Source organism: Lepidochelys olivacea (assembly GCF_965140295.1).
Source record: "Lepidochelys olivacea isolate rLepOli2 genome assembly, chromosome: 4".
NCBI lineage: Eukaryota > Metazoa > Chordata > Testudines > Cheloniidae > Lepidochelys > Lepidochelys olivacea.
Window position 1 is genome coordinate 148020289 of NC_140414.1, and position 25126 is coordinate 148045414.

Sequence of the window (25126 nt, forward strand, 5' to 3'; positions counted from 1 at the left end):
CCCACGCTGAGCCCCCCCCTCCCCCGCGGGACAGGGCCCTCCTCCCCCACGCTGAGCGCCCCCCCTCCCCCGCGGGACAGGGCCCTTCCCCCCCGCTGAGCGCCCCCCCTCCCCCGCGGGACAGGGCCCTCCCCCCCACGCTGAGTCCCCCCTCCCCCGCGGGACAGGGCCCTCCCCCCCACGCTGAGTCCCCCCTCCCCCGCGGGACAGGGCCCTCCCCCCCACGCTGAGTCCCCCCTCCCCCGCGGGACAGGGCCCTCCCCCCCCGCTGAGCGCCCCCCCTCCCCCGCGGGACAGGGCCCTCCCCCCCCGCTGAGCGCCCCCCCTCCCCCGCGGGACAGTGCCCCTCCCCCCCCCGCTGAACGCCCCCCCTCCCCTCCCCCCCGGGACAGGGCCCTCCCCCCCCGGGACAGGGCCCTCCCCCCTCCCGCTGAGCGCCCCCCCTCCCCCCCGGGACAGGGCCCTCCCCCCTCCCGCTGAGCGCCCCCCCTCCCCCCGGGACAGGGCCATCCCCCCCCCCGCTGATCGCCCCCCCTCCCCCGCGGGACAGGGCCCTCCCCCCCGCCCCGCTAAGCACCCACCCCTCCCCCGCGGGACAGGGCCCTTCCCCCCCGCTGAGCGACCCCCCTCCCACGGGACAGCCCCCCTGTTGAGCCCTGCCCCCCAGAGAGCGAGACCCCCCCATCCCTGGGACCACATCTAGGGGAGGGAGACCCCCCGGCTGAGCCCTGCACCCCCAGGGGAGGGAGACCCCGGGACGCCTGCCTGCACCCTAGGGAGAGGCGGCCCCCCTCGGCCCCCCCGGGCCGGCATGCCTCGGCTGGAGGAGGTGGCCAACGTGGCGCTGCGGGTGCCCAGCGTCGTCCTGCTGGACCTGCTCTACCGCTGGGACGTCCAGGCCTTTGCCGAGCTGCTACGGCCCCAGCAGGAGGAGGCCCCCTGGCGCCGCCGCGCCCTCTGGCACGCCTACTACCTGGGTGAGGCTGGGGGTCGAGGGGGGAGCGGCCCTGCTCCGGGCAGCGAGTTCTGCGCACTCCCCGGGAGTGCCCGGGCGGGGACGGCGAGGCCCCTGGAGGAGTCGGGGCCACCCACCCTCGCGTTCCCTCTGGACGCGTGGGAGGTGCAGACCGAGTCCCAGCATGCACCGCTCCTTTGCGCCAATCCTGATGGCGCGCTGCGTGCGTGGGCCGGCGGTCTGCATGCGCCACCGCTCCCCACGGTGAAGGTGTGGGAGCCGGGGAAGGCGCTGGAGGAGCGGGGCGCTGTCTGGATGGGGGCGCAGGGTCCTGGGTGACCGTGGTGGGTGCTGCCCCCCTCCCCCGAGCTGTGGGTGTGGATAGTGGGGGGCACAGTTTAAAGGTTCAGCCGCCCCCCCCAACAGCTCAAGTCAGTCAGACCCCCCCATCCCCGGGCACAGCTCTCCCTTGCCCTCAGTGTGCTCCCCCAGAAAGCAGCGCCCCCTGCCTGCAGCGCCCAGCTGTTGTTCCTGCCTCTCCCCGTGGGGCACAGATTGCCTGGCCCCCGAGGTCAGGGCTCCGCCAGCTGCCACTTATGGAGGGGGGGCCCAGCGGCACCATGTGACTGAGTGGGGTTGGCTCTGAGTCAGCAGGAAACCCACATGCGGGAGTGGGGATCCCCCACCCCAAGCGCTGGAGGCTGCGTGGTTTCCAGCTGTGGCTTCCAAGGCACCCCCCCCCCGCCGCTCCCCAGCCGTGGGCTCCTACGCTTTAGCCACCCCGTGGTGTCCCCTATCTCCCAAATACAGAAGTCAGACTAAGCTATGTGCATGGCAGGCCAGCTTGTGAGAGCGCTCTGAATGGGTCATAGAATCATAGAATATCAGGGTTGGAAGGGACCCCTGAAGGTCATCTAGTCCAACCCCCTGCTCAAAGCAGGACCAATTCCCAGTTAAATCATCCCAGCCAGGGCTTTGTCAAGCCTGACCTTAAAAACCTCTAAGGACGGAGATTCTACCACCTCCCTAGGTAACGCATTCCAGTGTTTCACCACCCTCTTAGTGAAAAAGTTTTTCCTAATATCCAATCTAAACCTCCCCCACTGCAACTTGAGACCATTACTCCTCGTTCTGTCATCTGCTACCATTGAGAACAGTCTAGAGCCATCCTCTTTGGAACCCCCTTTCAGGTAGTTGAAAGCAGCTATCAAATCCCCCCTCATTCTTCTCTTCTGCAGGCTAAACAATCCCAGCTCCCTCAGCCTCTCCTCATAACTCATGTGTTCCAGTTCCCTAATCATTTTTGTTGCTCTTCGCTGGACTCTCTCCAATTTATCCACATCCTTCTTGTAGTGTGGGGCCCAAAACTGGACACAGTACTCCAGATGAGGCCTCACCAATGTCGAATAGAGGGGAACGATCACGTCCCTCGATCTGCTCGCTATGCCCCTACTTATACATCCCAAAATGCCATTGGCCTTCTTGGCAACAAGGGCACACTGCTGACTCATATCCAGCTTCTCGTCCACTGTCACCCCTAGGTCCTTTTCCGCAGAACTGCTGCCGAGCCATTCTGTCCCTAGTCTGTAGCTGTGCATTGGGTTCTTCCGTCCTAAGTGCAGGACCCTGCACTTATCCTTATTGAACCTCATCAGATTCCTTTTGGCCCAATCTTCCAATTGGTCTAGGTCCTTCTGTATCCTATCCCTCCCCTCCAGCGTATCTACCACTCCTCCCAGTTTAGTATCATCCGCAAATTTGCTGAGAGTGCAATCCACACCATCCTCCAGATCATTTATGAAGATATTGAATAAAACCGGCCCCAGGACCGACCCTTGGGGCACTCCACTTGATACCGGCTGCCAACTAGACATGGAGCCATTGATCACTACCCGTTGAGCCCGACAATCTAGCCAGCTTTCTACCCACCTTATAGTGCATTCATCCAGCCCATACTTCCTTAACTTGCTGACAAGAATACTATGGGAGACCGTGTCAAAAGCTTTGCTAAAGTCAAGAAACAATACATCCACTGCTTTCCCTTCATCCACAGAACCAGTAATCTCATCATAAAAGGCGATTAGATTAGTCAGGCATGACCTTCCCTTGGTGAATCCATGCTGGCTGTTCCTGATCACTTTCCTCTCATGCAAGTGCTTCAGGATTGATTCTTTGAGGACCTGCTCCATGATTTTTCCAGGGACTGAGGTGAGGCTGACTGGCCTGTAGTTCCCAGGATCCTCCTTCTTCCCTTTTTTAAAGATTGGCACTACATTAGCCTTTTTCCAGTCATCCGGGACTTCCCCGGTTCGCCACGAGTTTTCAAAGATAATGGCCAATGGCTCTGCAATCACAGCCGCCAATTCCTTCAGCACTCTCGGATGCAACTCGTCCGGCCCCATGGACTTGTGCACGTCCAGCTTTTCTAAATAGTCCCTAACCGCCTCTATCTCCACAGAGGGCTGGCCATCTCTTCCGCATTTTGTGATGCCCAGCGCAGCAGTCTGGGAGCTGACCTTGTTAGTGAAGTCATATTTTGGGTGGAGCTCTTGCCTGTCACATTGCCGGGGGATCGGCTGCAGGAGTGGTGGATCGATCCTAGCACAGCGGGACCCTGCTGCATTCACTGCCCAATGACAGTAGCTAACTATAGGCCCGGACAGAAAGGCACCCAAGGGGTCAACCTGGCTTCTCCTGCCCCCAGGTACCTGTCTAGGCAACACCTCTCACAAGCTTTGATATGACTGGCAAGCCCGGGGGCCTCCACGTCCTCGATGCTCCAGTCTCTGGCAGTTTGACAGCATGATAAAGTTCTTTGGTTTGCAGGTTTTCCCAGGAGAGTTAGCTGGGAGCACGGTTCCACTGCAAACAGAATAGGCAGAATAGCCCTTTCCTCCTCAGGTCTGCGCCCGGCATGTAACTAGCTCCATTTGGCTCCTTCCCGGGCCAGCAGGAGCTGTTCTGTTGGCTCGTGAGCTCTGGAGGGTGGATGCTGCCTTGGGTGAGGGAGCTGGGTTTGGGTTCAGAAAAGAACTAGGTAAGTTCCTGGAGGATAGGTCCATCAATGGCTATTAGCCAGGGCTGCAACCCCATGCTCTGGGTGTCCCTAGCCTCTGACTGCCAGAAGCTGGGAGAGAACGACAGATGGATCACTCGATAATTGCTCTGTTCTAGTCATTCTCTCTGAAGGCAATTCTCTGGCATTGGCCACTGTGGGAAGCCAGGACACTGGGCTAGCTGGACCATTGGTCTGACCCAGTCTGGCCATTCTTATGGGTTTGATTCGTGCATCATCCAGAGAATCATTACCCACGTTCTAAATGCAGACGCTTTCTTGTTGCTGTGTGAGGAGGGAGGACCTGGCTTGATGGTCAGGTCCCAGGGCAGTTTGCAGGACTGGCAGGTTTCATTAAAACCCGTTCACTTGCAATCCAAGCCTGTTGGCTCAGGCGTCCCTGAGAGGCAATGAACACAGAGTCCCACGGTGCCATTTTTACTAGAACATGCAGGGTTTCCCATTCTAGTGCAGTGGTGGCTCCTGCGTAGAGAAAGGATTTGAGTCCAAGGCTGCCGGAGAGAGGAAGTGAGGCCCAGAGCGGGTAAGGGAATCACACGCTGAGGTGCCCACACCTGAATGCGCTATTCCAGGCCTGGCTTTGTAAGACCAGGTACAGAACAACTCACCCTGCCGCAGACAGGCCGGTTGCCAAGGCACAGTGTTAGGAAACTGATCCAGCCCTCCAATGTCTTTGGGCCTTGCTCTGTGAGTTACGGTTGCAGGGCAGGGACTCTGTCGGGTGAGAGACCTGGGGCCCAGGCTGGCCAGAGCCCCGAGGGCCTACAGGGGAGAGGCAGCTGCTCCCTCCTGGCCTGCCGGATGACCCACACTGGTGCAGCTGCTTGGAGAGAGGCCCCAGCTGACCCCCGCCCAATGCCAGCACATCTGTTAGGGCAAGCGGGGCCAGTTTCTCCATTACCACCGAGATCTGCTGGGCTGAGGAGAGAGAGGGCTAGAGACTGGCTGTGGTCCTTCTGCCTTAGCCCTGCTGTGCTCGTCTGCTAGTGGCTCTGGCAGAGCACGTTCAGTCGGAGGCCAGGAGAGAAGGTCTTGGGGCAGCGTTGTGATGTCCATGCGGAGGCGAGGAAGGGGGTAGCTCAAACTCTTCTTGGTGGGGGAGATTCAGCAGCTAGTCTGCCCTGCCTCTTGGTCCCGTGGCATCTCTCTCTCCAGGCAGCTCGTTTGCTGCGTGGCTGCGTCCCGTGCCCTGTTGTATCACGAGATTCGTTCTTGCCTCTGAGGCAGCCCCACAGGGGAGGAGGCGCCCGTTGCAGAGGAGGGAGCTCTCCTGAGTAACATGAGTCAGCCGCAGGGTTCACTGCGGCCTGGAGATGGGCACCCAGGCTCCGTGGGGATGGGTGGGGTACAGAGAGTCTAGATGGATCCAGTACCAAAGGTTTTTCCTTCATTGTCCATGCCGGTTCCATTCCCAGCACCCAACCGCAGAAGCTGAACTGGCCTTAAGACTCTCCAGGCGGGGGACCCCCACCTCCTGCCTCAGTTGCGGTGTAGCAGTGGATCTGCTTCGTAGCAGCTGTGCCGGCCTTGGTATCCCCGGCTGTCATGCCCCATGCTCTGCTGGAGACGGGGAATGGCCTATGATTCCATGCAGTGGCGGATTCGTCTGCTGCACCTGAGGGAACCAGCACCCACGTAGACAGGGAGCGGGGCTTTGTGGCATGGACCTACGGGCCCCTGTCTGACTCCCAACGTCTGCACCTGCCCTCACCTGCTGGCATGGAGGGACTGTGGATTTTGCTTCCTCCGGGGGAGGATGTATCCGGGAAGCGGGATGGAGGGTGCAGGCTGCTGCAGCGGGTGTACATGCATGTTTGCAGTGGGCTGCACTGTCTGGCTGTGCCAGAGTCAGGTGGCCCATGTGTGTAAGCCACCCAGCGGCGTGGGACAGTTTGCGGTGGGCGTGCTCATGGGTGGCAGAATGACGTAATTTGAACAAGTGCAAATAAATCTTTATGCAACCCAGTGCCGTCCAGACATGGTGCCTGCCACATTCCATACAGAAAAATCTCTAATCCACCCCGTGGCATCCCAGACTCTGGTGCTACATGGCCTATAGAAAAACTTGTTAGAAATGTTTTAACGAGTTGAAAATGCAAAATTATTTGGGACTATTTTTTTAATTTCTCCACCTGTAAACAGGGCTGGATTAAGACAGGGGCTTTAGGGGCTGCAGCCCAGGGCCCCAGCTCAAGAGGGCCTCGCAAAAATAAATCACAGGCAGTGATCTCCGGGCCACTAAAAGAGGCACTCAGGCAGTTCTGCCTGCATGCCGTGGCCCCACACCGCTCCTGGAAGCGGCTGGCTGCTGGCCCATCTCTGCAGCCCCTCATGGGGTCAGGGAAGGAGTCTTTGCATGCTGCCCCCACACCTCCCATTAGCCAGTTTCCCCTCCTGTACCCAAACTCCCTCCCAGACCCCGTACCCCCTCCTGCACCCCAACCCCCTGCCCCAGGTCAGAATCCCCTCCTGCACCCAAACTGGCTCCCAGACTCCACACCCTCTCCTGCACCCCAATCCCCCACCGCATCCCCCTCCTGCACCAAACTCCCTCCCAGGAAAAAGACTTGTATACAGGGGCCCCACAAAATCTAATAGCCCCAGGCCCACAGGAGACTTGATCTGGCCCTGCCTGTAAAGTACCACGTTAGTAGCATAAATGACTCTACAAGTCATGGAGGATGCTAGAATTGTAGGGAATAGATTGGAAATCCTAAAAGTGCTTCCTTTGTAGGCACACAGCCCTCAAAGTCCGACACCTCTGGACCATGCTGGGTCCGTGCTGCTGCCCTGTCCCAGTGGGGAGTGTTTATGTGAAATCGTCCAGCTCTTCGCTTTCCCTCTTGCATCTTCATCTTGCTCTTTTCTGCCTGTCTGTTAGATTGCCAGCTCCTTGGACAGAGACAGTGTCTTGTGAGGGGCTTGTCTAAATGCAGGTGCTGCTTAAACTGTGCCTGTGTCCCCAGGGTTCCCCCCCAAATACGTGGTCTCAGCAGTACCAGTATAAAAATGCAGATACCCGGGTGACTTGGTCCACATAGGCGGGGTATAAGCTGTACCAGTCAAAGGCACCATTATCCTAGTATTACTGTTTCACTGGGAGTGGGGGGGGTGTGTGATTTTTTTATCCGAAATAGTTTAAAACTATCGACCAGGCTAGAATTGTCTGTAAAGCTCCAGGCAACTTGTGACGCTCTGGAAAAAATAACCCCGAGCTGTTGGTTGGCTGCAGGTCACCTACCTCGCTGAAGGGTTTTCAGGGCCTTTTATATTCTCTGCCCTGTGGAAGATCTCAGCAGCAAGATGGAGTTTGGAGTCACATGGGCAAGTCACATGTCCACACATGACTCAGTTTGTTACACGCCAACGCCATTGTTTACATGTTAGTTTGAACGTTCCCAGGAAAGCTCAGATGTGGATTGGCATCTCCCAAAGTTCATTGTCCGTTATGTGTTTCTTTATTGAGCACTTACTGAGAAAAGTCCTTTCTCAAGAAGCTGACCAAATGCTTCACTGAGGCTACTTGGAATCAAATACATTTGAGATACAAGTACATAGCCCATATTCATAACTTCAAATACACAGATGATACCCACATACAGCTAGCATAATTATAACCAGCAAATCACAACCTCTTCCCATGACAACCTTTGTACAATACTTGCTGCAAATACATAACCGTGGTGGCAACATTGACCTATGACGGGGTGGCCAACCTGTCGCTCCGGAGCCACATGCGGCTCTTCAGAAGTTAATATGCGGCTCCTTGTACAGGCACCGACTTTCCAATGTGCGGGGGGGGGGGGCGGTTGCTCACTGCTCAACCCCTGGCCCTGCCACAGGCCCTGCCCCCACGCCACTCCTTACCGCCCCCTCCCCTGGGCCTGCCGTGCCCTCGCTCCTCCCTCCCCCCCAGCCTCCTGCATGCCAGGAAACAGCTGATTGGGAAGTGTGGGTAGGGAGGGGGAGGCACTGATTGGCAGGGCTGTCGGTGGGTGGGAGGCGCTGGGAGCGGAGTGGGAGAGCTGACCGGGGGCTGCTGATGTATTACTGTGGCTCTTTGGCAATGTACCTTGATAAATTCTGGCTCCTTCTCAGGCTCAGGTTGGCCACCCCTCATCTATGCGGTCCCAGATCATATTAATAACGTTGCACCCCTTTCCCAGCTCTGACGCCACAGAGTCTGCCTGTGTCCCTGTCCCATTTCCCGCCCCCTTAGCAAACATGATTCCAATTTCCTTTCCACTTCCTGTTCAACCCCAGTTTATAGAGTAATATTCCCAGCTATACCTTAACCAGTCATTTTACTGAAATCTATCTAACCAATCCTAACAGACTGTAACGTAATTCTCTAACCAGTTATATCCCACTACCCTAATTAACTTGCACCTAGCAAAATTAATTATACAGCAGACAAAAGAAACAGAGAACCAGACAGATTAACAATAGAAAAGTGGGGGCCATAAAGATAAAACATACAGAAATGAGGGTTTCACAACCACAACTATTGATAAGTGATTTCTCACCAGACAGGGTGCTATCAAACTAAGTTTTCTTTAACCATCTTTATCTGGTGGTGATGGGCATTATCAGGAGAGGATTGTATTCCTAAGAGCCAAGTACCACCTTATTTCAATGTGACTGGCTTATGATGTGAGGATTTCAGAGTAACAGCCGTGTTAGTCTGTATTCGCAGAAAGAAAAGGCGTACTCGTGGCACCTTAGAGACTAACCAATTTATTTGAGCATAAGCTTTCGTGAGCTACAGCTCACTTAATCGGTTGCATCCGATGAAGTGAGCTGTAGCTCACGAAAGCTTATGCTCAGATAAATTGATTAGTCTCTAAGGTGCCACAAGTACTCCTTTTCTTGATGTGAGGATGTGACCGTTCCCTTCCCAGCTTATGGCTGCCCCTGCTGCTTAGCCAGAGGCCTTAGCCTAAGAACAAGGCCTCAGACTATCCGAGGGAGAGAAGACCCATACACAGGCAGACTGTGATTTTCATAGAAGATCAGGGTTGGAATGGACCTGAGGAGGTCATCTAGACTAACCCCCTGCTCAAAGCAAGACCAATCCCCAACTAAATCATCCCGGCCAGGGCTTTGTTTTATACCTCTATAACTAGCTAAGTGATAAAAATACCCTAAGTTCTTAATGTGTAGGCCTTTACAAGCTGGCCTGAATATCTATATTCTAACAGCTGGTTAGGTCTTGGGTGGGACAATTGCAAGCAAACCCCGGCTGGCATTAGGGATTCAGTGGGTGGGTCCCTCTCTTTGGAGTCAGTAGCTTGTTCTGCCCTCATGCAGCCCCTACAACATGTGATAGCCACTTCCCATTGTTCAGTGTCGCTGTTCAACAGCTGCCGCGCCCTGCTCCAGAGGTGGCTGCATTTCAGTGGTGGGCGAAGCCCCCCTTGTGTGTAGCTTGTAGATGGAGTTGTTTGGGAAAGTGCAGCATCGTAACACATGTGGCTGAGTTTGAACTGGTTTCTGTTTTCCTGGCTCAGGTAAGAGGATGGGGGATGGGGCAGAGAGACCCCAAGAAAAGGCTTGAAGAAGAGAGACCGGTGCTCCTGCGGGGCTAGCTCTGGGCGCTGTGTGCTGTTTCTGGCTGTGCCCTCGGGGGTGGGTGGGCAGCGCAGTGATGGGAGACCACAGGCACGGCTGGCTGACCTGTTCTCTCCCTTTCCCAGGCCATATGCTGTGTGTCGGGATGCTGCTGCTCCCAGTCAGATCCCTGGTGAAACTTTACCTCTACGGCCTGACACTGCTGCTGCTGTTCGTGGGGCACCAGACGGCCAGGTGAGCCCGGCGACCTGGCTGCAAGCCACCTGCCTTGCCCCGGGGGCTCTGTGCACTCACCACAGCCCTGGCAGGGGCAGGCAGCGTACATGGCTCTTGCAGGGTGTGGGAGCTAGCAGTGCACCCCACAGCAGAGCTTGGTACCCTGGGAGGAGAGCCCCGGGGGAGAGCTGGATCCGGGGGAAGCTGGGACTGGAGACACGTGCTCTCGGGCTGTGACTTCACGGCTCCTGGCTGCAGGGGCGGCTCCGACTCCTGGCCCTGGGGTAGCGCTTGCCCCTACGGTGTGGTCAGGAGCCAGGAGAGGAAGGTGGGTTGGGTTTCGCTGGCACGGGGACTCGTAGAAGATCGCAGGTGCATACCTGGGGCTCTGGCTAACTAGAGTGAGTCTGGGGGACTGTGGGGCTGACAGGAGAGGAACAGGCACCTGCTGCTAAGACCCCACCCCTCTCCTTCCAGGGACTACATGCGCCATGAGATGGAGTACGAGTTCCAGGGGGCTGTGTACCAGGACCCTGTGGTGCTCAGCCGCTTCCTGACCGCCCTGACAGGTGAGGCTGCAAGCCCCTGGGGCCGCCCTTTCCTGAGACGCCTTTCTCTGTGGGGCCACCCCATTTTCCCCTTTGGCATGGGGATCAGATGGAAGCCCCGCAGCCCGAGGGAGGGGCGTGTCCCAGGGTCAGGGTTTTCCTATGGGATCCCTCCCATCAAAAACTGGAACGGCCGCAGAGCATGCAGGGCGCCCCCAGCACCTGTTCAGGGAGCACTTCCCAAGGAGCAGAGCCGAGAGACCCACAGACTCTCTAGCTCACGGCTGGCACCTGGTAAGGGTCGGGGTGGCCCTTTAATGGCCTCTCAGTGTGACCACGGCACACCCGCTCACGCAGCATAGTGGGGAGCACAGGGGGTGTCCAGCCTAACTGCTGGCTGAGCAGCATCTCTGAGCGACCGGCACCATGCTGAGGGGGCGTTAGAAACACCTCGAGTGAGTTTGAATCCAAATCCTGACCGCATCTCTGCTTGCCCTGGGGCGTGTGAATTCACACCCCCGCTTTGGGCTTCGAACGGGGACTGGGTTTGGACTAAGGGCTGGATGGGTTAGCTGGCCATTTGGGCGTTACACCCTCAGTTACACGCTGCAGCCCTGGCTCTGCTTTCAATCCGGCTTCTCCCAGCGGAGTGTGTCAGTGAGTGGCAGGTGGAAGCTCCCCCAAAAGGGATGTCTCTGCACAGGGGTTTGTGCCCCAGTAAACTGGGGCGAGGCGATGTGTAGGGCAGACCGACAACTACCCAACTGACCTCAAACGACACAGCTTAGGGCTACCCAGGGGGACAGCGCCCTCCGGTGGCCATTTGTAACCTGGGTGGGGAACTCTTCCCTGCAGGCAGCGTGCAGGTCGAGCCCCTCCCATACAGCCTCTGTGCAGCTGTCTGGGGGCCTTGGGGAGGAGGGTGAGCCCAGGCCTGCTTGCAGCAGTGTCTGGGAGAGCTGGTGATGTGTCTCCCTTCACCCAGCACCTCTCATCTGAGGCTCTCAAAGCACCATCCACGATCACTGAATAGCAAACTTCCCACTGGCCCCTGGTGGCGGGGGCAGCATTAACGGCCTGTTCCAGGTGGGGCAGTGTCTCACCCACGCCCAACAAGGAGACCGTGGCAGGTCTGGGAACAGCACCCAGGAGTTGTGACTCCCCGCCCCGCGTTCTAAGCACTAGGCCATGCTGCCTAGGCTGTGGGCTGCAGCCATCGTGCTAGCTGGGAACGCTGGTTGTGCAGGGAAGCGAGGGGGGATGTGGGCAGGGGCCGGCTGTGAGCCACCGCGCGCTCCAGCTGCACTAACGGGCCTGCTCTCGCCTTCCCGCCAGGCCAGATCTTTGTGAGCACGCTCTGCGCCCTCCTCATGAAGACCAAGCAGGTGTGGCTGTTCTGTGCCCCACTGCTCCCGCTGCTGGCCCGGCTCTGTGGCCTCCCCCTCCAGGCGCTTCCTGTGGTCAACGCCTTTGCCACCTCCGTCACTGTGGTGGAGGTGCTGTATGTGGCCGCCTCCCACCTGCTGGCTCCCTTCCATCTGGCTGCTGCGGTGTGCAGGGAGATGGCTCAGGTGAGCGGCTGGCATGCAGGGAGAGGGCGGGTGGGGGGAGATGAATGGGTCCGGCAGTGCCCTCAGGCAGGTAGCTCGGGGCACTTCACAGTGAAACCAGACTGGTCCAGGGGTCTGGCCAGGTCAGGGGGGTGGGAATGGGACATGGGGCCTTGCCCCTTAGGGGGCACTGGTTCCAATCCAATTGCAGGGCAGGGGACTGGCTGGCTCAGCGGGGCAGGGAATGAGACACGGGGCCTTGCCCCTCTAGGCTGGGAGACTTGGGGAGGGTGGGGGAATGAGTAAGGCTAAGATGAAGTCATGAAACCCGTGACTTCCAGCGACCTCCGTGACACTGGGGGCCCCGCAGCTGACCAGCCTCTGCCAGCAGCGGGGGACCCTGCAGCAGCCCAGCCTCTGCAGGCGGCAGGGGATCTCCCACCGCTGTGGGTGGCGGGACCCCCCGCAACTGACTGGCTGCTGCCATTGGCGGTGATCCCTGAGCTGCCCAGCCACCACTGCTGGCAGGGGTCCCCTTTGCAGTGGCCCACCCACAACCCCCTCCCACCACGCAGCTCCCAGCCGCTGGCAGCAGCAGATGGACCCCAGAGCTGCTCAGGGGCCCCCCGCAGCTGTTCAGCCACCATGAGCAGCCCCCTCCTGCCACCACAGTTCCCAGCCTGCTTTGGCAGAGGAGCCCTGGATCTGCTCAGTGCTTGCAGGGGGTCCCCTGCAGCTGCCAACCCCGCAGGGGGACCCCTTCCAGCCACTGGGCAGTGGGGTCCCTGCAGCTTCCAGCTGGACCCTCCTCCCTAGACATTCTGCAAGGGATGTTTTAGTAAAACTCAGGGACGGGTCACGGGCAATAAAGAAAAAAACACGGAAGCTGTGACCTGTCCCTGACTTTTACTAAAAATGTCCGTGACAAAATCATAGCCGTAGGAATGAGACATGGGGCCTTGCCACTTGAATCATAGAATCATAGAATATCAGGGTTGGAAGGGACCCCAGAAGGTCATCTAGTCCAACCCCCTGCTCAAAGCAGGACCAATTCCCAGTTAAATCATCCCAGCCAGGGCTTTGTCAAGCCTGACCTTAAAAACCTCTAAGGAAGGAGATTCTACCACCTCCCTAGGTAACGCATTCCAGTGTTTCACCACCCTCTTAGTGAAAAAGTTTTTCCTAATATCCAATCTAAACCTCCCCCACTGCAACTTGAGACCATTACTCCTCGTTCTGTCATCTGCTACCATTGAGAACAGTCTAGAGCCATCCTCTTTGGAACCCCCTTTCAGGTAGTTGAAAGCAGCTATCAAATCCCCCCTCATTCTTCTCTTCTGCAGGCTAAACAATCCCAGCTCCCTCAGCCTCTCCTCATAACTCATGTGTTCCAGACCCCTAATCATTTTTGTTGCCCTTCGCTGGACTCTCTCCAATTTATCCACATCCTTCTTGTAGTGTGGGGCCCAAAACTGGACACAGTACTCCAGATGAGGCCTCACCAGTGTCAAATAGAGGGGAACGATCACGTCCCTCGATCTGCTCGCTATGCCCCTACTTATACATCCCAAAATGCCATTGGCCTTCTTGGCAACAAGGGCACACTGCTGACTCCTATCCAGCTTCTCGTCCACTGTCACCCCTAGGTCCTTTTCTGCAGAACTGCTGCCTAGCCATTCGGTCCCTAGTCTGTAGCTGTGCATTGGGTTCTTCCGTCCTAAGTGCAGGACCCTGCACTTGTCCTTATTGAACCTCATCAGACTTGAGGGGGAGTCCAGGCTGGGAGGACTGGCTGGAGTGAGGGCAGGAGATACAGGGCCTTTTCCCCTCTAGGGGGCGCTGGCTCCCATCTGACCCCAGGGCAGGGCAGCTGGCTAGCTCAGGGGGCTGGGCAATGGGACCCTCCAGCTCAGAGGCCTAGTTCCTGTCGAGCCCAGGGTGGCGGTGAGGTGCTGTGTGTGAGACAGGCTGATGAATCGGAGTCCATTGTAGTCTGAGACCCTTCATGCAAACCACCATCGGAACTGGGCCCCTTCGACTTCCTTCCGGACAGTCCCCAGGGCGGGATCAGGAGCTCTGGACTCCCCTCTGGCCGCTGGGGAGCAGGGATGTGGCTCGCTGGTGTGAGGGCAGGGCACTCTCCGGGAGCAGCCGGGGTTCTGTCTCCAGGGCTGTGAGCCCAGAGCTAGAGACACTTCAAACACTGCCCCCAGGTGCCCTGTAAACCTGCCCGCTGAGCTGGTACAGGAGTCTGACTCCCCAGCCCGGCGGTCCCTGCAGTCCCGTGTCTGGACGCTCTGACTCCATCACTCTTACCAGAGGGGGGATGGAGGCACCGGCTGGCGATGTGCGTGATCAGACACACCCCTCTCTCAGCTGGACTGGGGCTCTCTGTCCAGCACACAGAGCTGGGAAACGTTCAGCCCTCATAGACGCTCCTCCACAGTAGATCCCCACCGCAGCCCCCCGGCCCAGGCTGTGTGACAGCACTGGCTAACTGGCGCCTCCTCCCCAGGGACTGGAGATGTACAGGCTGGTGGCGCTGGCCATGTCCCTCTGGAGCCAGCTGGCCATCCCGGTGCTCTTCCTTGTCTTCTGGCTGGTGCTTTTCACCCTCCAGATCTACTCTTTCCTGGCCTCTTCCAACAGCCTCCTCGCCCAGCAGGGGCTGCTCTTCATCTTCCTCAGCAGGTAGGAGGGGGCGACCCGCGCTGGGGCAGGGGGTGGAATGACCTGGAAGGCCGCCGGGGCTGATCCAGGGAGCAGTGGGGTCAGGCTGCCTGTGGGGGTGGGGTGGGGGGCATCTAGGCCATTCTGGGCTGCAGCTCATCTGTTGCCAGGGTTTGAGATAAGGGACGTCGCATACAGGGCCTGCTTGGACCTCAGCAATTCAGGTCCGGCTCCTTACTGCCCCCTGGTGTTACTGCTGCGGTGCCATACCTGCCTGCTCTCCGAGCCCATTCCCTGGGATCTGCCCACATGGGTTAAGGGGATGGACCCGGGGCCTCCCAAAGGAGCGTCTCACCCTGCCGTGTGCTCTGTTGGCAGCGTGGCCGAGTGCTGCGGCACGCCCTACTCCCTCCTCGGCCTGACCTTCACTGTCTCCTACCTCGCCCTGGCCGCGCTCAACCTTTGCAAGTTATACCTGCTGGGCTACGACGCCTTCCAGAATGGCAACGTCATGCACAGGTGAGGGGCCCCCGGGGCAAGGGCATCGCTGCCGTGCTGGGGCTGAGGAAGCCGCAGGCTCGGCTTCTGGTCTGGCGGCTCTGCGAGTGGCTGCGCTGGGCATGTCTGCACTGCCGCCGGAGCTAGACGCACCCCAGCTGGCTTGGATCGAGCTCGCTCCAGTAACGAGCAGCGGCAGCGTGGGCAGGCTGCTCAAACACGTACCCCAGGCGGGCTTCTCCAGCCCATGGTACTGGAGAGCGCAAGATGCAGGCTAGCTCACGTCCGTCTACGCATGCTGCATCACTGCTCTGATCGCAGGACACACATGCCCCTGGCGGCTGCCTGGCAGGATGCCGTCTTCCTCAGGGGTGCGGTGAGGGCACTCTCTCCGCTCTCCCTTCTTGTCTCTGTGATCCATGAGCTGGATCTGACTCTCTCCTGCCCACAGTCACACTCCCCTGGGGCTGGGCACCTGCATGGTTAATTGTGACCCCCCGTAGTGCTGCACGGCAGAGAGAAAACACGTCCCACAGCCTGGGCAGCTTATTATCGGCCTGAGGCAAAGTGCTGGGCAGCTGTACGGAGAGGGGGGTGTGACTGATGCACAGGATCCGTGTGTGATGGGTAACCCCCACTCCGGGGTGCCACCTGATGTACTGGGGTCGCACTGAGCCCACCCGTTCCACCAGCCCGGGCTTCCTTACCCTGTCCTGCTGTGCCAGGCCCTCAAGCCTCCTCCAGCACACACGCAGGTAGGGACATGCCCAGCTGCAGAAAGACACAGACACTGAAATCAGCTCTGCACGGGAAGAATCAGCTAGGGGATCGCCCAGCACTCACGTGCACACTCCCTCTGGGGTGCAATCCCAAAATTGTATTATCTTGCGCTGCACAGAAAACTGTACAGCGTAAGCTCAGGAAATTCGCTCCCTCCCACAGTGTAGAGGAAGTTATGCACAGCTTTTTGCCCCTCCCACCCTGTTGTGGATTTCACAAAATAGTTTTAGAGAAAACAAGAGCAAGTTTATTAACTACAAAGGATAGATTTTAAGTGATTATAAGGGCTAGCAAACAGATCAAAGCAGATTACCCAGCAAATAAAACAAAGATGAAATATAAGTTTAAAATACTACAGAAACGGGTTACAAGTAGGAGTTTCTCACCCTAAATGTTGTTTTAGGCAGAGTGCCCTGCCCCAGGTGACTGGCTGGGTGCTGGGAGTTTGGACTGCCTTCCCTGGCGATCTGGGCTGTGAGCACCGCTCCCCCGAGTTGAGGGCATTGCCTGGTGACAGCACTGTGCGAACGGCAGCTTGGCTGTCACTGATTTGGGCAGGGTCTGAGTCCCGGCATGCAGCCCTGCGTGTGCGTTCATGTGCTGGCCACTGCACGCGTGGTCACCGTGGCCGCCTGCTCAAATAGCCGGTGATGCTCCTGGCCGTCTGCACTAGCAGGTCCTGGCTTTGCACACGCAGCGGTGGTGATCGCATGCCTCCGGCGGGCACGCAGTTCTTGGTTGAAGCCCCATGTCTTCTTCTCCTGCTCGCCTGGCAGAGGTGTGACGGAGGGCGTGACCCTGCTGCTGCTGGCTCTCCAGACGGGGCTGCTGGACCTGCAGATCCTGCAGAGAACCTTCCTCCTCAGCATCATCCTCTTCATCGTGGTGACGTCGACCCTGCAGTCCATGATCGAGATAGCCAACCCCATCGTGCTGGCGCTGGGGGCTTCGCAGAACAGGTAGCACCCGATCCCCCAGCCTCCCAATGGGGGCAGCAGGATCCGGCCCAGCTTCCACCTAGCCAGAGTCCCAGCCCTCCCCATGGCTGGGGCTCATTGCATGGGGATCTCCCCAGACCAGGTACAATCCTGGCCGCCCCTCGGGGCTGCCTGGGGCTTGATGCAGCACCCTCTTCTCTCAGGGCCCACTCCAGAAAGGGTCCCATTGACGTCACTGGGTTCTGGATCTGGCCCTCGGACAGGCTACTGCTGAGCGCAGTGATGCCGCTGCCTTCCCCTTTGGCCCTCGCGGAGCCGCTGAAACCCCTGGCTGGGAGACGGTGCCACGGCTCAAGGGAGAGTCCCCAGCGGCCACGAGGAGCTGTATGGGATGCAGAGCAGTGAGGGCAGAACTGGCTGGGCCCACAGGCCTCCCTTAGCTCTACCTGCCCAAGCGAGGACGGGCAGAGTGTTGTGCGTCTCCCTCACTCCCAGCCGGTCCGGCAGGCTCCGCAGCCCTCTCCTCCGTGGTGGGAGGGATTCTTGGGGCGCCGCAGCGGGCACTGGGGAAGCGCTGGAGCCCTGCAGGCTGAGCTGTGGACTGGCCAGGCCTCTGACTTGTTCCTCTTCCCAGGAGCCCTTGGAAACACTTCCGCAGCCTCAGCTTGTGCCTCTTCCTGCTGGTTTTCCCCTGCTTCATGGCGTACAAGATCGCTCGCTTCTTCCACATGGACTTCTGGCTGCTGATCCTGGTCTCCAGCTGCATGCTCACCTCCCTGCAGGTACGGCCGGATCTCCTTCCCCACATCAGGGTCTCCAGCTGCATGCTCACCTCCCTGCAGGTACGGCTGGGCCCCTCTGCCCGCGATCAGGGTCTCCAGGTACATGCTCACCTCCCTGCAGGTACGGCTGGGCCCCCTTTCCCCCCATCAGGGTCTCCAGGTACATGCTCACCTCCCCATTTGCAATCCCCCAGCTTGGAGCAGAAATTCTTCTTGTTACCCTTCTCTGATCACACCCTGCTTCGTCATACCCTCTCCCCTGAGTCCGGGTCCCTAGACATGTGCTCCCCTCGCTGCCAGGACGGCCGGGTCCCCCTTTCCTCAGTCCAGGTCCTCTGCCACGTGCCTCTCTCCCTGGGGCTATGGCCAGGACCCTTTCCCCCCAGTTCAGGTCCCCAGCCACATGCTTCCCTCCCTGTGGGTATGTCTGGGTCCCCTTTCCCCCAATCTGGGTCTCCAGTTGTGTGCTGCCCTCCCTACTGGTACGGGTCCCTCTTCCCCCTGATCCAGGTCCCTAGCTGCATGTGCCCCTCCCTGCAGGTACAGCCGGATCCCTCTTCTACCGATCCAGGTCCCCAGCTGCGGGCTCCCCTCCTTGCAGGTACAGCTGGAGTCTGTTCCCTACAGCATCTGTCCCTCCTGCTAATGAGCACCTGCCCCCCTCAAATCCCAGCTGCCGTGGTGCTGCCCTGGCTGGCTTGGGTCCCTCTGAACTTCCTCACAGCCGCTTCCACTCCTGGCCAACCTACATTTTGTGCCCTCTGCAAAAGCTCTGACTTGCCTGCTGGCCTCTTTGCAGAGCGTTACTGACTGGTAAAGAGTGGCCACAGCACGGAGCCCTGTACCCTCACTGGGAACCCTTCGCCCCCGAAACCTGGCCACTCAGCATCCCCTGTCCCTGGGCCAGTCCCGACCTGCAATGACACCTCGCCCGCAACCCCTTCGTTTCCTTCCCTCCCACCCTGGGGGGGACCTTGCCAAGGGACACGTGACAGTCGTGGTAACCAAAGTCACCTGACTTTCCAGCATCTGCCCCCTGCGAGGGGTGTGGGGCTAATTGGCCCGGTGGCTGTTGGCAGCAGAGCATCATCCCCACTCTCTGACCCTTTGCACCAGGTGATGGGCACCCTCTTCGTCTACGCGCTCTTCATGATTGAGCTGTTCCAGGATGCGCCCCTGGAGAAGACGGACGAGATCATCTACTACGTCAATGCGGTGAGCCGGGTGCTGGAGTTCCTGGTGGCCGTCTGCGTGGTGGCCTATGGCACCTGGGAGTCCATCTTTGGCGAGTGGAGCTGGATGGGCGCCTCTGTCATCATCATCCACTCCTACTTCAACGTGTGGCTGCGGGCCCAGTCGGGCTGGAAGAGCTTCCTGCTCCGCAGGGAGGCCGCCAAGAAGATCAACTCGCTGCCCAGGGCCACCAGGGGACAGCTGCGGGACCACAACGACGTGTGTGCCATCTGCTTCCAGGTGAGCCAGCCGCGCCCTCCTCCCCCCGGGGGGCAATGTGGTGTCAGCACTCACCAGCGGGGACGGTGACTCCCACTCCGGTGCAGAGGGGGTCTCCAGCGCCCTCCTCCTGCACCGGCTCCACTGCCCCGCGGCGTAGGGCACTGCTCGGGAACCTGCCCCTGCTCTTCGATGAGCCTGTGTGGGGGATGGGGCGAGTTCTCTTGCGCAGATCAGAAACCCCTCTCCCCTTGAGTGCACTGCGTATTTCCAGGGGGCCCCCTTCCCCAGCCCAACCGGCTCTGCGTAAGGAGGTGACTTCCTGGGGGTTCAAGGAGCTCCTCAGTTGGCCTCCACGTGCCCTAGATCAGGGGGAGGGTTGCATCCACTTCGAACAGGCTGCGAGGGTCAGGGGGGGTGTTCCTGGGGGGTTCGCACTGAGATCAAGGGCAGTGACTGACCCAGCGGACCCCAGACTTGTCGCCTGCATGGCCCCCTTGTCGGACGTCTTGCTCCCTGCGGCCCCAGGCAGCCTGGCAGAGAACACCGGCGTGACCTGGCGTGCACCGTCGGTGCGAGGTCACAATGTGCGGAGGATGCCAGTTTGTAAAATGCCATCCTCCACCCCCTAGTGATTGCTGCAACCCTGCCCGCAGCTGGCCTGGCCTGACCCCACCCCACACGGGCTGCGACCCAGAACGTGAGAACCGCTGGGCTAAACCTTGGGCAGTTAGTTGCTCAGTTCTTGCGTCCATTCAGCATTGCTAGGGGGCAGGGGAGTTTCCTGGGTTCAGGCTGCCTGCAGACTCACAGGCGGACGCTGCAGCTCCCGTTACACTCGGGCCCGTTTGGCAAGTGTGCTCCAAGACCATGAGCATGAGAAACTTTTATTCTTTGATGAGATTCTGCTGAGTCTGGTTATGCCACGTGGGCCCTGTAACTGCCCCAGGCCATGTGTGCACCTGCCCTGGAATCCAGGCCCACGTGTTCCAGGCTCCATGGGTGTGCAGTGGAGTTGCACACTGACGAGGATTCGAGCCCTTACCGTTGAGAAGGGAACCCTAGAAAACCTGGCCTGAGGGAGAGGAATGCAGCACTGACTGCCTGAGTCTGCAGACAGCCTGGAACAGGAGCTCGCTGATCTGTGGTGAGACCTGTGCCTTGTGCCGTACAAAGGATGCCAGTGAGGGGGCCTCCGGTGACAGCCCAAGCTGGCAGGTGCTTCACGGTGCAGCTGGCCAGCAGGATGGGTGGCTCACGTCTCCTGGTGACTTCCTAGGGGCCCTGAATGCAAGGGCCAATGGGCAGGCATAGGGGTGCTGGGTAATGGGGCATTTCCTGGCTCCTCGTCTTGGGGTGCCAGCCATGCTGGAGAGGCTGGTGTAAGGGTTGGCAGCACCCCATAACACCTCCTTGCCCTTGATGGCACGAGGGAGCCTGGGATGGCCTCTTGAACCAGGCTCTGTCCTGGGTGACTGGAGACTGGATCTTCGTACCCCATCCCGTTCCAGCGGGACAGCGGTGTCTGTCCCAGCCCTGGCTGTGCTGGCCGGCTCCCCACTAACCCCTCCTTCCTCTGCCGGGCAGGAGATGAACATGGCCGTGATCACCGACTGCGGCCACTTCTTCCACACGGGCTGCCTCCGCAAGTGGCTGTACGTGCAGGACACCTGCCCCATGTGCCACCAGCCAGTGAAGCCCTCGGCCACCGAGGGACCGCAGCCAGCCGGGGGAGAGCGGGCGGAGCCAGAGCCCATCCCAGAGGAGGGGGCGCCTGAGAATGCAGATGCCGGGGCTGCGGGAAGGGCAAGGACCCCAGACCCCAGCAGGACCGCTGAGGGCGGGGAGTCCAGCTGGCAGGAGCAGGAGAACCCAGCACTGGCAGAGCCCAGCAGGGCCGGACTGCTCCCAGAAGCTGTGCCCCATGGGGAGGGCGAGCCCATGGACCCCGCTCAGAGCAGGACTCCCCAGCCAGTGTCTCGAGGGGGCTGCACTCCACAGCCGCGTGCCAATCCGGGGCGCACGGCCCTGCTGGGAACCCCGCCCCCTCTGGAGTGGGGCGGAGAACGTGGAGGGGGGGCAGGAGCAGGGACCAGCATGGGCTTCGACGGCCGCCACTGCCTCTCTTAGCGTTCAGCCTGGGGCGCCGGCCCCCCACCCCCGGAGCCTGGGCTGGCGCCTCCCTGCAATCCGAGTGTGCAGCGACTGCCAGGCATGGCCGGTGCCAGCAGAGGGGGCGTGACGGCTGCTGCCAGGCTGGGAAGTGTAACGCCCCGTGTCCTGCTCTGGAACACGCCCACTTAGCCCCCAGAGGACGGGCCTGAGTCGCCCTTTGGCACCTGTCTGCAGACTTGCTGCAGCTCCGGAGCCCCCAGTGCAGTGTGCCCACCCCGTACGCAGTGCCGGAGCGCCCCCTGCTGGGAAGAAGCAAGCCTGGCTTTTAGAAAGCCGGCAGGGCCCAGCCCAGCCCTGCTCCGGCTGCGCAGAAACAACCGGGAGGCGCTTGGATGGCTCGTGCTCCATTACGAACGGGGACCACCGGGCTGGGCTCCCCACGGTTACAGAATGAGGCGTGTTACTGCTGGCTCCCTGTCACTTGGCTGCTGCTGCTAAGCTGGGTGCCAGATCTATCTGGGCTCTGCCCCAGCGCAGGGGTTCTCAGCCAGAAGGCAGCCGGTGGCACCTGCCCTTCCCTTCCCCCTGCCGAAGTGGGAGAGGCCGAGACGCATTGGCCTGGTGGCTCTGGCGTGACTGGGGCGTCCTGCAGCTGCTTGGGACCATGTGCGGGAAGGGGGAAGGAACCTATCTGGGCGGGCCCTGTGCTCTCCAGGCCGGGCCTGTCTGCGGTGGGAGGTGGCCTGCTGCACCACTGCTATTACAAGGCTCCTGGGGGGACCTCGGCACCTCCCAGGATTGGGCCCTGGGCAGGGCAGTGTCCCTTTCCCTCTGCTGGTTCAGCCTGCAGCATGCCCCGCAGAGCCTCTCCCTGTATCAGGCCAGTTCTGCTCTCAGAGGAGTTCGCCCTGGCAGGGGAGGGGCCAGGCTGCTGTGACACAAGGGCGCATAGCTGTGCACTAACAGCAGCCATGTCTCACCCCAGAGGTGGCTGCATACCAGTGGTAGGCAAAGCAAGTACAGGCCGTGAAGTCTCCCCCATCTGTACTCTGCCCTCTGTGAAGTATTTATCTACCACAGGTCCATGTCCCTTTCCCATGCAAGGCCCAAGGGAATGTGATGAAACTTGAATAGAAAACCCCTTTTGTTTTTAAAGCCTCAGGGATTAGTAATTCCAAGGAAGCTGTGACTTCTACCGGAGATGGACGGGCCCTCGTACAGCTGGGCTGGACATGTCTGCGCAGCGTGTAGGATCCATGTGGATGCGAGGTGTTTGATCGCTGTCAGCTCTCTTCCCTTTGGAAGGGACCCCGTCCGGCTAAGAAGCCTTATTTGTGTTACCTTCGGGTGATCAAAGCACCTGGAATGTGCAGATTCCCATTCAAGCTGTCGCGCTGTGGGCTGTTTGCACTTGGACCGGCGACGTCCCGCGAGATGGACATGGCAAACAGCACAGAGTGGCTACGAAAGTGCAATTAAAAACACGGAACATTTGCGTGGATCATCACTTACCTGTGAACTGGGGGGCGGGGGGGAGTGGCAGGGCGGGCCCCGCTCCCTGTGTGGGTAACCCTAAACCGAAGGGAATGGCCGCAGGCTAAACAGCCACCTGCCCTCATAAACAGGGGCCAGGGCTGCCCGGTGCTGGTAACCTGCTCCGGCACCGCAGGTCCAGCCGGGTTCCCTTCCGTTCTCAGCTCTTCAGTGTGCCCCAGTCCCGGATCTGCTCCAGCCCTGCCAGGCCCCTTGCACCTGCCATGGCTGCTGCCCACCGTGCTGCCTGGCTTAGCCAGCTGCAGGGCCCTGGGCTTGGTGGTGAGGCAGGGGCCTTTGGAGGCTGTTGCCCCTCCCGCTCGATGCCAAGGGTTGCCCCTGTGCCGGCCTGTTCCTCTGTGCTGCTGAAGTCATGTAGCCAGGCCTTGGCCACAACTTCAGGGCAGCAGGCTCAGCGCAGGTTCTTGGCTGGAGGGAACATGGAGGCCGCGCTGCCCAGCTGCTGGGGTGTGGAGCTGACGCAGTGTCCCGCAGTAATCCCCCTTCTCAGGGGAGGGACAGTCCGAGGGCCTACTGCACACCATGGGGCCAGGCCGGGGGCCAGAGAAACTGACCATCGCCGTCCCTGCTCCTCACGTGCGGCTTGCCCTGCCTGGGTGCGTGGGGAAGCAGGGCCCTGCCCCTCCCCGTCCCAGGTGGCTGGAGGGGTCCAGCTGGCCCCTTCCCCTCTGGGCAGCCATTCTCCCCACCACCGGCCATGCTGAGGAGCAGGCGGGGGGAGATTTGTGAGGAGGTCTCTGTCATCACAAACCAGTAGTTTTTGCTTGTTTCTTGGAGCAAGTTTGATTTTCCCCCCTTGAATCTCTAGCGGCTCCCTCAGCCCAGCTGAGCAGATGTTGGCTTCTGGCCTGGTTCCTCTCCCAGTTCCCCCTGGATCCTCTCCCCCAAACCCGGGCTAACCCTCTGTGCCAGCCGCATCGCTGTTCTTGACGAGGTTTTGATGTAGGGGGGCTGTTCATTTTGTTCCAGGTGAGGCTGTTTAAGGCCCAACCAGCCAGATCTGGCTCCTCGCTGCAGGGACTGGGCAGGCAGCGGCCTCCTTAGGTCTCTGAGCCCAACGACTGAAGCTCAAGTCACTGGGACGGTAAATTGGGCCAAGGGGGATCCCCTCGGGCTGGGGCTGGGGGGGAAATATGACTGGTGTGAACCCTGGGTCCTCTCTGCTCACCATGGGCATTAAAGATCCTGCCCAGCTTTGAGGTTTGCTCTGGAATCCAGCTCCCCTTCAGTCCCTTGTTCCAGTTGCCACACTCCACCCCAGAGGTGGCAGCGTACCTAGAATAGGGGGCGCCTGCCTTGTCCCTCCCCAGGGGCTGAGGTGCAGCCGGGTCATGGCCATGGAGCTGCGAGTGGGTCACTCCTGAGGCTGGCACCTTCCCTTCCAGTGCCACCGGGGGAGCAGCTGCCACCAGGCCAGGCATTGGCTCCCAAGCCTCCTAATTGTGAATCCACCCCCGTGGCATTGCCAGGCCTCCCCCGTCCCCCTCTGGAGGGCCCGGATACGGGCTGGGCCTGGCAGCTGGGGCTAAAGGCAGCGTCGGCTCCCCAGCGTGGCCCTGCTCGGGTGGAGGCGCTGAGATTGGGGGGCTGGCCAGGTCCTGCATGCCCCAGTGGAGTCTGGGCCCCAAAGGGCAAGAGAGAACCCGAGCCCCTTTCCTCGTGGGCCCGCTCCCCTGGCGGATGCCTGGCCTCCCGGCAGCTCCCAGCGGGCTCCGTGCAGCGCCTGGCCGCACCCCAGCGATAGCGGGCCTCGTCTAGCTGGGGGGCGCCGAAGGGCCCCTCAAAGGCCTGGGCAGTGCAGCGATGCCTGGTGTCTTCTTGGCTTCTGCCACTAGATGGGGCAGAGCCCCCGCTGCAGAGGGAACGAATTGCGGGTGGCGGCTTTTCTGGCACTTAAAGTAGCCGATTCAGCAGCTTGGCCGCCAGCCCAGAGCGGGGAGAAGGCAGGAGGTTGCCCAAGCCCCTAGGAGCCCCTGGGATCCCCTAAACGCTTGCCAGCGTGGGCCCAGCTTTCCTCTGGGTTACGGCCCTTGGCATCCGGGAGCCACGGGCAGCTGCCCCAAGGCAGCGCGTCTGAGCCTCGGGTTCTCACCGGGCCTGGCAAGGCCCCCCGGGCCGCGAGCTGCCATCGCTGTGGGTTCACCATTACCCCGACGCTCCCAGGTCCAGGAGGCCGCGGGTCCCCCGGGCAGGGCTGCGGCACCGCCTCGCTGCGCGGCTCGCCCGGCGCGGTTGTGGCCTGGCAGGCAGAGGCGAAGCTGCTGGGAATCCAGCCCTGCCCTTCGGCATCCCAGGGCGGCCTCTCCGCCCGCCCTGGGCCGGTCCAGCCGCCCGGAGCTCCGGGGCCACGTGGGACCGGCGAACGCACGGGCTGAAGTGCTTCCTCCGTCGGCACCAGAACCAAAGGGGCTGATGGCCGAG

At 60.2% G+C, this 25126-nt stretch overlaps 1 protein-coding gene across 1 annotated transcript; it reads left to right on the forward strand.

Moving 5' to 3' along the window:
* The first annotated feature begins 655 nt into the window (after nt 1-655).
* Nucleotides 656-22644, forward strand: LOC311519860 (RING finger protein 145-like). Its single transcript, XM_084626856.1, is given in 11 exon segments — nt 656-977; nt 9728-9836; nt 10296-10387; nt 11702-11937; nt 14432-14607; nt 14965-15105; nt 16641-16823; nt 17437-17653; nt 17655-17705; nt 18701-19057; nt 20624-22644. Coding segments are annotated over 11 exon segments (2271 nt in total). The 5' UTR covers nt 656-811; the 3' UTR covers nt 21167-22644.
* Nucleotides 22645-25126: the final 2482 nt, after the last annotated feature.